Raw genomic sequence first — 17866 nt, 5'->3', positions numbered from 1 at the left:
TGAATAATGTTTCCTATTTTTAAAAATGTGATAGGAAACGTTTATTCATATAACAAAGAAATATATTCCTCATATATGTTAGCATCATGTTTTGTAATACAATATAATTTTTTGTATTTCATTTAGATTTTTTTGCTTCAAAAACATTTATATACAAAATATGATCTATATTTTATGCATGTATGAATTCACCCACCTGTGAGACATAAATGTATGATCCATATATTATGCATATATGTCCAATATTTGATGCTTATATATAATTATGTACACTACATATATGACCATGTAAAGCGACACTACTCTGGTGTTGCCATGAGAGGGTACACTTCTGTGTTTTTGGACATGATTAGAGAGGGAGGGGGCGACGAGTAAAATGATCTGAAACGTGGAGTTATACATTCCCACAGTGAACTCACCTATTTCCTCACATCCTAACAAGCTTTAGCAGCGTTAAATCACGTCTGCTCCTCACAACTCCAGCACTGTTACAGTGCTAAGTCATATTTTAGTGCTGGTGCATTCCCAAGCAACAAAAGAGAAAGAAAGAAATCACAGCCCTGATTTAAACAAAGTAAACTGAGGATGCTGTATTGGAGAGTGAGAGAATGCTTCCCAGGCTAGCTGTTTTTAGTAGCTGGCTAACTTGAAGCAGTGCTCTGTCACTCACACAGCGCGGCAAATTGATGTTACTGTAGATCAAACGAGACAAAATAGCACAAATTTCAGTCTAAACATACCCAAAAGAAGGACTCCGTTTGTCTGATGTGAGAGATACACACTGCAGTTAATGCTTTTACACAGCAAGCGTCAGATATATTGCGGTTCACCCCTCAAACTACTATGATAGAATAGAGAAATAGAGAAATCCAGTCGTCTGCTAGCTGGAGAATACTGTGATATGCTCTGAGATGGATGTGGTAAGAGTGATGGCAGTAAGGCAGTGTGATCCATCACTGACATACCAAGCCAGCTAATGTTCGCTGTCTGTACTAAGTTGACGTTGTTGAGAAACTAAACAGTTTAGCACTCGTAACCAGACAGCTAAAACAATCTTCTTAAATTATGAATATTACAAAAACTGTGGCCGTGCTATTCCAGCTGGTAAAAACAGCCAACCAGACACTTTCTCCTACTCTCCCATGACAGGTTTGTGAAATGTTCCACTGTTTGGCGAGGGTTTATCATGTTCTGACCATAAAGGATAGTTTAAAACAGCGATTAACTACCCAGGAGCAAAAATCAGCCTTCAAACTTGATTTGACATTTGTTGAGATATGTATCAATATCAACTGGATCAGTTTATCACAGTTATTTACCAGTAAGAGGTTAATAAGAAGAGTGAACTCTTAACTCATGAGGAAGTCTATGTAATAGTTTTAAAATCTGTTAAACATTGGTCCTCATCTCCAACCATTCCTAAAAGGAAATTTCTTCTTAAAACCCACTTATGCAGTTTTGATGAATATCCTGTCATTCACCAATGTTCTCTTATCTGGGATTTGTTCTTAGGTAAGAACAGAAACTACACACTCTCAAGAGCACAAAGGTGAGAACAGTTCTGCACTTTAAGAACACGTCATGATCTTTCTCAAGAACATAATTAAGAACAAACGTAGGAAGATACTGGAGAATGAGGCCCAGTATTACCACAGACATGCTGACTAACTTGGACCGTACTTAAAAATAGCTCATCAAAGTAACAATCATCAAGATTTCATTAATCATTATCACTGCATCATAACCAACTGGATGGGCACGCTGCACTGGAAATGATAAGTTGGTTTTGTTTGGTGTTTGCATGTGATTTGAGGTTATGAAACAACACTGTAATACTGGTTGCTCTTTAAGGCACTAATGACCAAAATTCACTTATAGATCTACCTTAATGTAGATTCTAGTTTTAAACCAAAGCCAAAAGACCACCCCTCAACATCTCCTGTGAGATTTGGTTATAATGATTGCGGCCAATCCGTTCAATTTTAGTACATGATGAATTTAATTTGCAAACTAATTAAATTAATTGTTGTTAAAAATCTAAACACCCATCATTTGATGTTAATTATCAGTTAATTATGAGTTGGCTTGACAAAGGATTTGCTATTAAATTCCAGGTGTTTGCTATGATGTTGGCTATTGCTATGGTATCCCAGGTGGTCGCTAAGATGTTGCTAGGCCATTGCTATGGTATCCCAGGTGGTTAGTAAGGTGTTGCTAGGCCATTGCTATGGTATCCCAGGTGGCTGCTGAGGTGTTGCTAGGCCATTGCTATGTTATCCCAGGTGGTCGCTGAGGTGTTGCTAGGCCATTGCTGTGGTATCCCAGGTGGTCGCTAAGGTAATAATAATAACAATAATAATAATACATTATACTTATATAGCGCTTTTCAAGAACTCAAAGACGCTTACAGGTTTTCAAAATACAGAACAGTAAAGACAAACATGAGAACATGAAGCACAGTCATAAGATCACAAGCAAAAACATAGCAGGACTTGGCAAAGGGCTGGTTTAGGATTGAGAACAGTTACAAGCAATAGAAAAGAGATAAGTTTTAAGTTTAGATTTAAAAGTGGAGACAGAGTTGGCCTGTTGAATATGTGAGGAAAGAGAGTTCCAGAGTTGGGGAGCCAGCCTAGAGAAAGCACGATCACTGTACCCATGTAGTTTGGAAGGTGGGACAGTGAGTAAACCAGCAGAGGAAGACCTGAGAGTGCGAGTTGGTTTGTAGGGAATAAGTAGATCAGAGAGGTAAGAAGGAGCAAGGTCATGTAGAGCTTCGCATGTGAGGAGAAGAATTTTGAATTGTATGCGGTATTTTACAGGAAGCCAGTGGAGATGTTGCAGGATGAGTGTAATATGCTGATGTGCATGGGTGCGGGTGAGGAGGCGAGCAGCAGAGTTCTGTACCATCTGGAGTTTGCATAAATGGGAGGAGTTAATACCAGCAAGTAGAGAGTTACAATAGTCCAGGCGACTAGAAATGAATGCATGAATAAGGGTTTCTGCAGCAGACTGAGAGAGTGATGATCGAATTTTTGCAATGTTACGGAGATGGAAAAAAGAGGTTTTAACTACAGAGTTGATGTGTGCACTGAATGAGAGAGTTGAGTCAAAGAGAACACCCAGATTTCGTACCAGAGGGGAAGGGGACAGAGTTACATTGTCGATGGAAAGAGAGAAAGGAGAAGTTTTAGAGAGAGTTGATTTGGATCCTGTAAGAATAGGTTCTCAGTAAGGTGTTGCTAGGCCATTGCTATGGTATCCCAGGTGGTCGCAAAGGTGTTCCTATCTTATCCCAGGTGGTTGCTAAGATGTTGCCAGGCCATTGCCATGGTATCCCAGGTGGTCGCTAAAGTGTTGCTAGGCCATTGCTATGGAATTCAAGATGGTTGCTAAGGTGTTGCAATGGTATCCCAGGTGGTTGCTGAGGTGTTGCTGTTGGTGCTCATTATATATTCTCATATATTTTTGTACTGGGGTACGTTGAACTCTGCTGGGATGTTTCACTTCACGACCAGTGCAACTAGGGTAAGCACTAGATCACTGATGCCAGCCAGCAACATGGTTGCATTTATTAGCTTAATCATTCAGTGGCTAGAACTCAGGATTTTTTGATGACACTAAACAGACCCAATGGTTGTATGGCATCTATGTGTAATGCTTGAACAACAATGGCTATTGTAGTAGTCAGATTCTACAAAACATGACAAATATCATAAGAAACGCTAATTTTATGATAGAATGTTTTTTTTTTAATCTAGCAGTCTTGCTTAGTTGTGCACCCTCTGCTGGTAGGCCACACAAAAGCAGCAGAAAATACATTTAAAAGTAGAACGAACATCCTGGTCCCGGTACGTGTAGATGATGGGGTTTACCAATGAGTTGCAAGCCACCAGGGTTATGATGAATGATTCCACCACCAGCAGTTTCTGTGGAACATGATGCAGGCCGTCCAGCAAGAGCAACACCAAAGCCGGAGTCCAGCACAGAACAAAACATCCTGATTGAGAGACAAATAAAAGACAGTGATGAATGCATAGCAACATTTACAGAAGGATTTTCACTTACATGTATGTAACTAAAATTATAGGTGCAAAAAAGGGTTCTTTGGAGCAGAATCATCTTTAGTTCTTTAAAGAACATTTTGAAGGAATTTTCAAAAAACAAATAAATTAAAAGGCAGGAATTAAAAGCAGGTATTCTGTGTAATTCCTCCAAGAAAACTCAGTTGAAAGCACTCAACTTGGCCTGAGCGACAGAGATGTTTAAAAGGCTATAATCACCACGTTGGGAAAGAGAACTGACAGAGAATTAGAGAGGATGAGTTTAGCTTTAAACAGCTTGCAAAATTATATTCAATTATTTATTGTATGTATGTGTAATATTTTATTCCACTTTACCATTATTGCATATAACAAAATAATAGCTGAATTCCAGAACACCTTCACTTCAACGACAGAAAACATCTGATTTTTTTAATATGCAAGGAATCTGGATGTAGCTTTAGAACTCACTTTTTGCACTAAACATGTAGCAGTCTGAAATGTCTCCAGCAGGAGGCACTGATAGCACTTTGCTTTGTGTTTGTTATTTAAAGAGAAAAAACATACATGAACCCACACCAGCAGGATCTTACAGATGTGTGTTTGCAGTCTTTCAAAACAAAAGGTGAAATAGTTTGTTACCAAAGTACATTTATTGAGTATTGTATTATGTAATATGCAATTTATATTAAATATTGTATTACATTTGTTCATGGTAAAAAGTGTATAAAGCAGACCGCACAGGTAAGGCAATATAATTAATAATCCCAATATTGTTCTAATAAATTGATATTGCCTAGGTCTACATGAAAGGTTACTTAGGAAAGCAAAAAGTGGTTCTTCTTTGGCATCACTCGAGGACTAATCTGTACTAACATAGTGCTGCTGTCAGAAGAAAACCTCGTACCTCCATTTTTGTCACTTTTCAGTTTTTGACATTATTTGAAAATACCTGTTGTCCTTTACATTGTGGGTAAATTTTATGAAGAATGGACCAAAAGAAACAGCCCAAAATGACTTAGAAAGAAATCTGGTTCCATTGACTTACATTAAAAGTAAAAGTAAAGTTGTTTTTTTCTTTTTCTTGTAAAGGTTTTTGGAGATACAAAGTTTTCTTCCGACAACAGCGATATAGTGATCTCTTACCTACTATCAGTAGCACAGTGTTCATCAGGTTGAGTATGGTTTGTTTACTTCGGTCCTGTGAAGTGTGCTCCCTCATTTGTTTGCTTTTCTTCCACACGTACACACAGATGCACGTGTAGAGTATGATCACTATGAACATGATCAGCAGGCTCAGTATGGAGATGGTCAAGACGTAGCTGCGATTGAACAACGGCAGCGTCTCAGAGCAGGAACTCAGATCACATAGACAGTTCCATCCCATAATAGGCGCCAGACCAATCAGAATGGCAATGATCCAGACAGCAAGGATAAGCAGGACGATGCGTTGGTTGGTCATTTTGCTGTGAAGCTGCATGGTGAAGATGGTCTGTTGCCTCTCCAGCGCAATGGCCATCAGGTTCATCAGGGATGCCATTAAACTGGTGTCAATCAAACCCTGGGGGAGTGGTTAATTTAGCAAAAAGTGTCATTTAGACAAATTTTCACCCCTTACATCAAACGTAGTTAATAAGCTGAGGCATGTTTGGTGTAGGAAGGTTTCTTCTATAGTTTTACACTAGAGCTACAAGTCTAATGTAGCTAAGTAGTGGAAGGTTTAGACAACAGTTAGCATGGTGCTAATGTATGCCTAAAACTATGTTGGGTTTGTTAGGTAATCTCAGATAGACTTGCTTGTGTGGTGTCTGAAATTGTATGACACACTGTTATCTATAAACATAGACTTAAGTACATGGTTAAGTACTTTAGCATAGCTAAAAACAGTAGTAGCCATTTTGAATCCTGAATTTTTCCCATGTAACAGTGTCCAAACCCACATAATTAAGTCTATTAGAGATACTGAACAACTCCATTCGCTTTGAGGCAAAGTGTGTGGTGATTTAGGCATGCAGTTAGCACAATGCTAATACTATAAGCTTCTACTGCTTGTAAGCTACATTAGCCTTATATGTCACACAGCATCCGAAATCCCTTGTAGATTTGGACTCGATCTCCCAGAATCCTCTGACTCAATATCCCGGGATCCTCTGGGAAGTCACATGACATCTCACGTGACACCGCGCTCCTATCAGCGCTCTAGGTCTCCGGAGTTTTGATGTGATTCACCTGTGTTAGTTGTCATATGATATACTTAGTGTAGTATATAAGCCCGGGCTTTAGCTTAGTAAAGTTGCGAGGTATTGTATCTATTTATCCATTGTTGTGTATTTCATGTATGACCTTTGCTTATCCTTTTCTCGTCTCTGCCCTTTTTGCTCTGCCCTTTGGATTTGGTTGCATTGTCTCTGATTTGGATTATGACCACTTGCCTGTACCTTCGACCACGCTACCGCTTTTCCCTTTTTGGATTGTTGCCTTGGCTGATCTTTGTATCTTTCACGTGCCTTCTGGATCTGAACTCTGCCTGGTTATCGACTATGACTTTGAACTCTGTTTCTATCAGTAAAGCCCTTTCTGTAAGTTACATCTGCGAGCGTCTGACCGTGCTTGAAACCTTATATTATAACTTCAGTGCAAGGCCAAAGATGCGAACTTCAGACACCAAACATGTCTTGTAGAAAACTATAAATTTGATCACACTATCATTTTAAAATAATTGATCATATTTCACTTTGTCTATTGGTCAAAGCAAATAATTAATTGAACGTGAAAGTGCGAAACTGCAGCTACCTGTCGGACGAACCACTGGCTCGTTGATACTGTTGAGGTCCAGACGCCAGCCAGGCATGTTATGAGAAGATAAGAGATCCCAACGCAAAGGTCAGTCACAGCCAGGTTCCCGAGCAAATAATAGAAAGGGTAATGTAACCGGCGGTTTATAATGATGGCCGTGAGAACCAAACCATTGAGGAAGATGATGGAGATGCAAGTGAACAGTGAACCGATGAAAAATCCCACTGATCTGTAGTGCTTCGCTTCAAAGATAAGGTCCCTCCCACTCAAATTGTAGAAGAACATTGCTGTCTGGTTGTAATAGCATACAGGAACATTGATGGAAGCATTATACATGCTGGCCATCCTGGCATTTGGGCACGGTCAACGGCACAAAATGCACTCTGAATGCTCAGGAGCAGAGATTCGAGGAGCGTTTCTGGAAAAAAGTTTGTCAGATTTAAGTTGGAAGTGATGATTGGCGGGTGACCAGCACCGACTGGAATTTGTTTGATTTTAATGGAAGATTGGTTGTAACTGTTTGTTAAATCTACAGTGATTTGACTGATCCCACTGTTCCCTGATGAACTGTTTCTGCCATCAAAATCTGTGAGAAAGACAAAAGAATAGTTTGTTCAAAGCACAATTTAAAAAGACATAAAAATCCATTGCTGTAAAATCACATTGCCTGCATTGCTTCATGCATAAATATTTATAAAGACTTATTCCAGTAGGCGTCATTTGACGTAGCACTGATGTCAAGTGACATCTATGTTTTCTGACATTGGCTTGTCTTGACACTTGTTTGGATGAAACGACAAAGCACATTATACCAACTCATATCACAGTGGCGTAACGCTGAGGATGTGAAATAGTTAAAATTGATAAAATGAAACTTACTTTAGAGCTGGCAAGCCATACCATACTGTCAGCTTCATGCCACTGTGATACACACTGAACTGCAAAGTCTGTCATTTCACTTCAAAAAGTGTCATGACAACCTAATGTTAGAAAACATCAATGTCAAATGACATATTTTGTTGATCTTTAAAGTGAAAAGAGGTTTCTGGATGCCACATAATCCCAAAGCATAACAGATCCACCCCATGCTTAACAGTGGGCACAGTGTACTTTTCATCAAATGCTGCTCCTTTTTTTTTCTCTCCAAACATACCTTGTTTGGGATTGTGGCCAAACACTTTATATTTTTCTTTGTCAGTCCACAGCACTTGTTTCCAAAATTCCTCCAGCTTCACTAGATGTTGCTTTGCATACTTCAGTTAATCAAGGCCTAGTAGGTTAATTAAGTTCAGAAATTTTAGAACTGGAAGTGTGCCCAAACTTTTGCACAATTACTTTTTTTAATTTTCTAAGTTAATCAAAAACCAAAGCAATATTTATAACTACTTTTCTTTACAGTTTACTTATTTTCACTCCAAAAATCAACAAAATACGTATTTTTGCCAGGGCTGCCCTAACCTTCAACTTGATTTCAAGATTGGCATATGTGGCTGCCAACGAAAAATGCAAAAGATGCATTTTGGAATAAGTGTTTATAAATGTTTATGTAGGTCTATGTTAAGTGTTAGTTAAACTCGTTAAAACTAGTTTATTAAAATATTTATTATTAAACTAGTTAAACTCCAGTGCTGCTGGAGTTTTTAAACACCTCAGTGTCACTGCTGGACTGAGAATAGTCCACCAACCAAAAATATCCAGCCAACAGCGTCCTGTGGGCAGCGTCCTGTGACCACTGATGAAGGACTAGAGGATGACCGACACAAACTGTGCAGCAGCAGATGAGCTATCGTCTCTGACATCTACAAGGTGGACTGACAAGGTAGGAGTGTCTAATAGAGTGGACAGTGAGTGGACTCCAGCAGCACTGCTGTGTCTGATCCACTTGGACCAGCACAACACACACTAACACACCACCACCACGTCAGTGTTACTGCAGAGCTGAGAATGATCCACCACCCAAATAGTACCTGCTCTGTGAGGGTCCATGGGGGTCCTGACCGTTGAAGAACAGGGTAAAAAAGTATGCAGAGAAACGGATGGAATACAAAGTGCTCCTATATGGTCAGTGGAGCTGATAAAATGGACAGTGGGCGTAGAAACGAGGAGGTGGTTTTAATTAATTTTCATGAAATGGACTCAATGAAGTGGCCAGTCGGTGTACATATACATACTGTATGTTTGAGTATGTTAAAAAGTGAGGCCCTTGTGTATCAGTAAATCAAAGGAGAATGTAAGAACTGAAAAAAAATGTAGTACATTGAAAAATATATTCTAATTAACATTTCGGAATATACTGACCACATATTGTAAAGTAGTCCTATAATATATTCCTGAGAGACTTCCTGTAAATAAACATAAATCATGATGCAAATGTCGTTGAAGTTCCAGGTTCCTTAGATTGTACTCAACTGTATTCGACACTGCCGTGTAAACAGCAGCCTGTCTGTGTAGCTCAGAGAGCATTTACTGAAACTCTTCTTTTCTCAACTACAAACCAGTTTTTTAAAGTAAATATTACACTGAGAACAACGGCAGAAATTTCAGCGTGAGGATCACGAGCCATTACTCAATCAGTTACTTTGATCTATCACTCACCTTTAATTGAGTTGCTCCATGTTAAAGAGCTCCACCGAAATGCTGAGGCTTCCTCAGAGCACCACACAGCTTCTCACAAAAAGACATTCTGCTGCCACTACCGCCTCCACTTTTGACATGTTGTGTCATGTTGCAGTGTATGTGAATCAGGCCATCCCGCCCTTTGAAGCTACGTATTTAGAATATCTGAACTGAATGCCCAAAACAGCTCATCATTACAACACAAACACTGACAGACTGTTGCACCTCACCCTATTTCTTCTACTTCTGCTTCTGCCAATTTGTCACATTTAAATGTTTCAGATCGTCCAACTAATTTTACTGTAAGATAAAGACAACACAAGTAAACACAAAATGCAGCTTTTAAATTATCGTTCCATTTATTAAAGTTAAACATTTATTCAAAACCTATATCACCCATCTGAGAAAGAATCCACCCCTCAAAACCTAATAACAGGTTGTGCCGCCCTCGGCAGCAACAACTGCAGTCTGAGTTTTTTACATCACTACGGAGGAATTCTGGCTCACTCTTCTTTGCCGAATTGTTTTAATTCGGCTTCACTGGATGGTTTTCAAGCGTGAACTAACCGTTTAAGGTTTGCCACAGCATCTCAATGGGATTCAACTCAGGACTTTGGGAAAAAAATGGGAAAAAATTAAAAATGTGGGCTGTGCAAAAGTTATGGCACATTTTATATAGTTTAGTTTTTTTCAATATGTTAAAATCAGTAAATAAACATGTTCCAGTATGTTAAAGAAATTGTGTATTAAAGTGTGTCTCTGTAGAGGATGTGTTTTATTTCTTTACACTTAGAAAATAAACAAAAAATCTATTTTGTTCAGGGGTGCACAAACTTTTGTATAATTTTAAGAATTCAGAGTGTAAAAGTCAACTTAAAATTTAAAGTCCATCTTAATTTTTCCTCAACTTTACTGAAAAAGTTATCATTTTTAACAAAAACGCAAAGTTAGGTCAAGAAACATTTTTTTTTGTTTAAAAAAAAACAGAATAAATAGAAAAAAACAGTAAATGTTGCTTTAAGAATTTTGTTACTTTTATTTGATTCTTACTTAGTTCCTCACCCAATTTAACCCTCCCTCTCAGACTGCAACTCCCATATAATGCAGTTCTCGTAATCTCATGATCTGTTGATGATTCAGTTGTGAGACAGTTGCGCCACTCAGGAGCCACAAAGTTGCTTCAATTTCTGTGTTTAAGAAAGAATGTAAAGGTGAAGTTACTTGGGCTTATGTAGTCCCACCTTCTGAGACAGAAAGCATTGTCTGTAAATTATGATAATAATTTGCATTATAAACATATGAATTTTTTAGTGTTTCTGTGCATAATTTTTCTTTTCATGGCACAACAGTCTAACTGCCTGATCACCAGGAAACAAGAGATCATGAGTTAATGTCCCTGTGATGTCTCAACTCTCCACAGACGAGGATCTCCAGAAGATTTTGGAGTGTATTTTTGGGAATTTGTGTCTGTTCAGCCAAAAAAACATTTGTGAGGTCAGACACTGATGTTGGACGAGAGGGTCTGGCTCACAATCTCCGTTCTAGTTCATCCCAAAGGTGTTCAATGGGGTTGAGGTCAGGGCTCTGTGAGGGCCACTGGAGTTCCTCCACACCAAACTGGTCAGTCCATGTCTTTATGGAGCTGCTTTGTGCACAGGGGCTCAATCATCGGCTACTTCAAAACCTTAATCTAGTTTCTGTTGAGCCGTTCAGAGGTGGACTTGCTTGTGTGTTTCGGATCATTGTTCTGCTGCATAACCCAAGTGTGCTTGAGCTTTAGGTCATGAACTAACTGGTGGACATTGTCCTTCAGGATTTTCTGACAAAGAGCAGAATTCATGGTTCCGTCAATTATGACAAGTCGTCCAGGTCCTGCAGAAGCAAAGAAGCCCCAGACCATCACACTACCACTGCCATGTTCGACTGTTGGTATGATGTTCTTATGGTGGAATGCCATTTTTGCCCACTGGCTTTCTTATTGTGGAATCGTGTGCATTGTCCTTAATTGAGGCAAGTGAGGCCTGCAGCTCTTTAGATGTTTGTCTGGGTTCTTTTGTGACCTCCTGGATGAATTATCAATATGCTCTTGATGAAATTTTGGAAGGCCGGCCCCTCCTGGGGAGGTTCACCACTTTTCCAGGTTTTCTCCATTTGAAGATAATGGCTCTCACTGTGGTTCGCTGGAGTCCCAGAGCCTCAGCAATGGCTTTGTAACCCTTTCCAGAGTGGCAGATTTCAATGAATTGGAACAAATATGCAAAAACCGAAGAAATTGAGAAGGGGACAATTACTTTTTCACATTACTGTAAATCTACTCTCAGCTGTGTGAGTCAGTGAGTCACTCTTTCCCTTCATACCAGCTTCCATTCTTTTCAGAAGACTCACTTTCAGTTCCTCAAAGAATCTGCAGACACACCTCCAAAGTTCAGTCTTAGAAGCTGGTTGATCATTTTCTGAAGTAATCAAACACATTCAGTGGTGTTGAGGTCTGGACTCTGGGGTGGTCAGTCCATCGTTCAGCTTCTTTGTTTGATGTGTCCGTCTCCTTTTCTCAGTGAGGTTCTTCTTGACAGCTACACATCCTTTCAGACCCACAGCGCTGAGTCGTCTTCTCACAGTGGAAGGATGGACAGAAACACCTGTGGATGTTTTCAGATCTGAAGCAGCTTGATTTTCTCCTCTCTCTCAGAGATGAAAGCTTTAAGTGCTGTTTATCTGATGGGGGCAGGTTTGGGGTCTAACAGCCCTTCCAGGTAGTTGTTAGGAGTCACATTTTCTCTGGAGCTTTTAATCAGTTTTTGAACTCCAGTTTTGGAAACTCCTGTTTTTCACTTTGACTTCCTCCTTCCTTATGCAAGTGGATTATCTTATATCTAATCTAATTTCTTCAGAAACGACTGAACAGCCTGTTCTTACTGGCTGCTTTGCCTGGAAGTTGATGGTCTTGCACAGTACCGTCTATATATGGGAGCATAGGGGTGGTTGTCAAATGTTTCACTCTCACTGTACTATCTTACAAATCAAATAACTTAGAATAGCCAAACCTAGACATAACAATGGTTCATAGTGTCCTTGACAAAATGAATAGAACATTGTGTAAGTATTTAGTTGGTAAGATAATTATTACATATTAATTACATCATTATACAGTGTTTTTTAAATCTATGTTGAATGACACACTGAAGTTTGTTTCTTATCAAAAAGTAAGAACATTAAAACCGTTCAGAGAATCTGTTTTATTTAGGATAATATAATTTAATTCATATTTCCTTTTAAAACATAGAGGCTAAAGTACTCACATTAAATGTAAACAATATACATTAAAGCCTAATATATATATATATATATATATATATATATATATATATATATATAGAATAGCAATTTAAGAGTCTAGAGGCACATGTGACAATGTGTGAATGGGCACAACCAAAAATACCACTTTTCTTGCCCTCTTTAGCTCCTGAAAAAAAATGTTTTGTTGATATTCTAAGTTTAAATAAGTTACATGTCCCAGTTCTGCACACTTTAATACATAATTTCTGTTTATGTTTGTTTACTGAATTTAACACATTGGGAAAAAAAAAACTAAAAATGTGGGCTGTGCAAAAGTTATGGCACATTTTATATAGTTTAGTTTTTTTTCAATATGTTAAAATCAGTAAATAAACATGTTCCAGTATGTTAAAGAAATTGTGTATTAAAGTGTGTCTCTGTAGAGGATGTGTTTTACTTCTTTACACTTAGAAAATAAACAAAAAATCTATTTTGTTCAGGAGTGCACAAACTTTTGTATAATTTTAAGAATTTAGAGTGTAAAAGTCAACTTAAAATTTAAAGTCCATCTTAATTTTTCCTCAATTTTACTGAAAAAGTTATCATTTTTAACAAAAACGCAAAGTTAGGTCAAGAAACTTTTTTTGTTTAAAAAAAACAGAATAAATAGAAAAAAACAGTAAATGTTGCTTTAAGAATTTTGTTGCTTTTAATTGATTCTTACTTAGTTCCTCACCCAATTTAACCCTCCCTCCCAGACTGCAACTCCCATATAATGCAGTTCTCGTAATCTCATGATCTGTTGATGATTCAGTTGTGAGACAGTTGCGAAACGCTTGGCATTGGGCATAGAGATCTTAGGCTTGTGTGCAGCTGCTCAGCCTGGAAACCCATTTCATGAAGCTCGTGAAGCTCCTGAAGCTCAGTTCCAGTTCTGAAGTTGCTTCCAGTGGCAGTTTGGAACTCTGTAGTGAGTGACACAACAGAGGATAGGCGCTTTGCAGGATAAGTGATCCCGCTTTGTTGTCCTCCGCTTTGTGGCTGAGTTGTTGCTGCTTCCATTTCACAATAATACCACTTACAGTTGTCTAGGGCAGATCTAGCAGGACAGAACTGACTTTTGGCAATGATGGAATCCACGACAGTGACACCATTAAAGTCACTGAGCTCTTCAGTATGACCAATTCTACTGCCACTGTTTGTCTCTAGAGCTTGCATGGCTATGTGCTTGATTTTATACACCTGTTTTGGTCATATAGGGTAAGACTCAAAATTTCAAGTTGACCTGACTTTTTTAGTTTTATGTAGTTTTATAATGTAGGTGGCTGGAAAATGGTCTTGTAAAAACAATTAAAAAGTAAATAAATAAAATAAAAGGAAAAATACAGGATATGAGCCCATTAAAATGACTGTTAGCTCCACAGTAAGCTCATGCTCTGCAGCGCTGCAGTTGGAACTGTACTTATTCCTCGGCATCTGTCAGAGAAGAATGCAGACCAACCGGCTCAGAGTCACCTGGACGATGTTCACCCATCAGCCTGGATCAGCTGTGTTATTAACCCTGTTGTGTGTTTAGTGAGGCTGTGTTTATTTACTGAAAAACACTGATCCATGTTCTACAGGGATCTCCAGCAGGATCAGAGCCATGACCTTACAAGCTTGGGTCTCCACTGAACTGGCCACAGCTTTGAAGGACCACAGAGGAGAAAACAAAGGAGGCTGAAGAGGAACGTTCTAGAGCCTCGAAGGGAGGAGCTCAAACTGAAGCTTCTGGAACTTTATCACAAGACAGCTTTAACCGTTTATGAACCCTGGGCTGATTATTCAGCATTTGATTTGCTGGTAAATTGCTGTTCAGGTTTCATTAGCTAATTAGCATTATTCAAATCATCTAAATTTGATTTAAAATCTTTCTTGTTGGAACCAACTTAGTTTTTTTGGTGTCAAAAACTGACAAAGTGTAAAGAATGTTTCATCTTCAGCAAAACAAGACCATACATACAATAACTTTTAATCAAATTCAAATGATATTAAAATATCTACTTTTATATTGACAAACTTACAAATAAATGCGATGTGGTTTGAAAGTTTAGAATTATTCAGTGTCTACTATGAATTACCTTAGTAATTTACCAAGTACCAAGTATTTACCATACATTTGTCAGTATTTACTATGAATTACTTAATAATCACTACGAATTACACAGTTTGAATTACTCCATATCTACTATTAACAGTTCAATATCGAACAACATATATAAATAAGAAGTTTATTTCCTGCTCCACCTGTACATTTTAAGTAACACAGACCTGTGACGTGTGTGTGTGTGTGTGTGTGTGTGTGTGTGTGTGTGTGTGTGAGCAGTTGTGTAACTAGTTTTTAGTCCAGTTCAGTTTTACCTGATCTGAAGAAGGAAGACACACAAACACTCTTCAGAGAACAACAGCGGGACACAAACACTCTTTACACACTTCATACGAGGTAAATACACACTTCTTTACTGAGATTTAAGTTCACTGTACTGACTGTACTGGGTTATATACACACATAGATACACATACATAGTGTATTATATATTTATGCATTTGTAGTTAATATGTGTTTATAACAGTCTAAGGCTGCTGTTTATATAGTGTCTATGTATGTGTTTATAACAGAGTAAGGGTAAGGCTGTTGTTTATATAGTGTTTATGTATGTGTTTATAATGATGTAAGGCTGACGTTTATATAGTGTTTATTTATGTGTTTATAACAGTGTAAGGCTGATCTTTATATAGTGTTTGTGTATGTGTGTGTGTTTATAACAGTGTTAGGCTGATGTGTATATAGTGTTTATATGTGTTTAGAACAGTGTAATGCTGATGTTTATATAGTGTTTGTGTTTATTACAGTATAGAGCTGATGTGTATATAGTGTTTATGTACGTGTTTATAACAATGTAAGGCTAATGTTTATATAGTGTTTATATATGTGTTTATAACAGTGTTATAGGCTGTTGTGTATATATTGTTCATGAATGTGTTTATGACAGTGTATGGCTGATGTTTATATAGTGTTTGTGTGTTTATAACAGTGTGATGCTGATGTTTATATAGTATTTATAACGCTGATGTTTATGTACTGTGGTGTCTCTGTTTCAGTAGAATGGGTGTGTCCAGCTCTAAAAGCAGTATGTTTATAACAGTGTAATGCAGATGTTTATATAGTATTTATAACGCTGATGTTTATGTACTGTGGTGTCTCTGTTTCAGTAGAATGGGCATGTCCAGATCTAAAAGCAGTATGTTTATAACAGTGTAATGCAGATGTTTATATAGTGTTTATAACACTGATGTTTATGTACCGTGGTGTCTCTGTTTCAGTAGAATGGGTGTGTCCAGCTCTAAAAGCAGTGTGTTTATCAAAGAGGAAAGATCCAGATCTGACTCAGTGCTGTCCCTTAAAGGCCTGAAGGGGGCGTTTAGGAAGAGGAAGAAGAAGAAGAAGAAGGCGCCTCTGTTTCTGAGGAAGTTGTCACCAGGCAACAAGAAAGAGGCTCTGTCTCTAAGGAAGCTGTCGCTAGGCAACAACAGGAAAAAGGCTCCGTCTCTAAGGAAGCTGTCACTAGGCGACGCCAGCAGAGTTCTACAGCCACTGAAGAACCTTTCTCTCAAATGAGTTACGAAAAACACAAGGTAGATCAACTTAAAGAGAAAAGATACATACATACATATATATATATATATAAGCATATATATATATATATATATATATATATATATATATATATAGTGAGTTTCAGGCCTTGTCACAATCCGGTTTTTACTGACGATAAACACACGTCAAGATTTGAAAACATACACATGCATATTATTAACCATCAGTGATATAAAGTTCGAAGCTGACCGAGAGCAACACCGCGTAAAGCTTTAAACGGGGCTCGTTTGATTTGTGTTTGGTGAATACATTAATAAGCAGCCTGACCAATCAGAGCTGTGTTGTCATGGTTACTTCTGTAGTTAATTTGCTCATTTCTAATGCTCGGAGCTCTGAGCTGAGGCTTTGTCACCGTTAATTTGAACAGTTTCATCGGCATCGCTGCTCGATTAATAGTTCTTTCCTCCTCTCTGAGCTCTGATGGGAAAGTTCACTTTTGAAAAGCTGTCGGTTCTACAATATAAATCTAATCAATAATCCCACCTCCTCCAATCAAAACACGTGGAACAACAGAGCTGATATGATGGACAGAATAAATAAGTAGAAGGAGGAGGTAGTGGCTGTTATTTGTTCATTTTGTTATTTTTGCAAGAAAACATTCAAAAAATAATCAATATTTCTCTGCTGTTGAGACCAAAGTCCGTCTGTCCCTCTTCACTCTGTGCGATGCTAGTCAGTGCAGGCGTCTGTTAGCTGATGTAACAGATCTAGTGTTCTCCTCCGAGTGTGTTCAGCTGTCCAATGACGTTGTGTGAGCCGCAGTTTGAAAAGATGCGGTGGCGTCTCACAGGACAGAGAGGAAGCCTGTGTTTGCCTTCACCCTCCTAGCGCTGGTGGTTGGTGTGATTGTCCTAACTAGTGGGTGGAATTGGACACAACTAAACTGGGTGGAAATTGGAAAGAAATTCCATAAAAGTTTGATTTTTTGTGTTTTTTTGTGTTTCGTGACTACAGTACCCCACAAAAGTTTGTTTATTTATTTATATCAAGCTTCTTATAACCCTTTATTACTCACCTTAAAAGTAAGTACATCTAATTTGCATTCTTCTTGATCAGCTACACATCCTTTCAGACCCACAGCGCTGAGTCGTCTTCTCACAGTGGAAGGATGGACAGAAACACCTGTGGATGTTTTCAGATCTGATCAGCTTGATTTTCTCCTCTCTCTCAGAGATGAAAGCTTTAAGTGCTGTTTATCTGATGGAGGCAGTTTTGGGGTCGACCAGCTCTTCCAGATGGTTGTTAGGAGACACATTTTCTCTGTAGCTTTTAATCAGTTTTGGAAAGTCCTGTTTTTTCACTTTGACTTTCTCCTTTATGCAAGTTAGATTATCTTATATCTAATCTTCTCACAAACATCTGAAAAATGAAGAACTTCTGCTTAATGGCTGTTTTGAATGGAAATTAAAGAAATGAAAGATGGTCTCTGACTATTGAA

General features: G+C 38.3%; 1 protein-coding gene and 1 long non-coding RNA gene across 3 annotated transcripts; one reads left to right on the top strand and one right to left on the bottom strand.

The window, feature by feature from the left end:
• Positions 1 to 3350: 3350 nt before the first annotated feature.
• LOC118798153 (lysophosphatidic acid receptor 1-A-like) lies at positions 3351 to 9538 on the bottom strand. Of its 2 annotated transcripts, XM_036557507.1 has the most exons (5): positions 9435 to 9538; positions 9138 to 9181; positions 6837 to 7425; positions 5190 to 5604; positions 3351 to 4000 (listed from the first exon to the last, which is right to left on the bottom strand). In XM_036557507.1, the coding sequence occupies exons 3-5, from the start codon at positions 7182 to 7184 to the stop codon at positions 3771 to 3773; spliced, it is 993 nt and encodes a 330-aa protein (XP_036413400.1). In that variant the 5' UTR covers positions 7185 to 7425; positions 9138 to 9181; positions 9435 to 9538; the 3' UTR covers positions 3351 to 3770. The 2 variants fall into 2 exon arrangements, with proteins under 2 accessions (XP_036413400.1, XP_036413402.1); XM_036557509.1 differs by lacking the exon at positions 9138 to 9181 and having other exon boundaries at positions 9435 to 9499.
• A 5566-nt stretch (positions 9539 to 15104) lies between these two features.
• LOC118798157 lies at positions 15105 to 17529 on the top strand. Its single transcript, XR_005005979.1, has 3 exons — positions 15105 to 15213; positions 16095 to 16406; positions 17485 to 17529. It is a non-coding gene; the product is annotated as an uncharacterized LOC118798157 (long non-coding RNA).
• The last annotated feature ends 337 nt before the right edge of the window (positions 17530 to 17866 follow it).

This window comes from Colossoma macropomum, unplaced genomic scaffold (genome assembly GCF_904425465.1).
Source record: "Colossoma macropomum unplaced genomic scaffold, Colossoma_macropomum, whole genome shotgun sequence".
Classification (NCBI taxonomy): Eukaryota; Metazoa; Chordata; class Actinopteri; order Characiformes; family Serrasalmidae; genus Colossoma; species Colossoma macropomum.
This window is presented reverse-complemented; position numbering and strand designations above follow the sequence as displayed.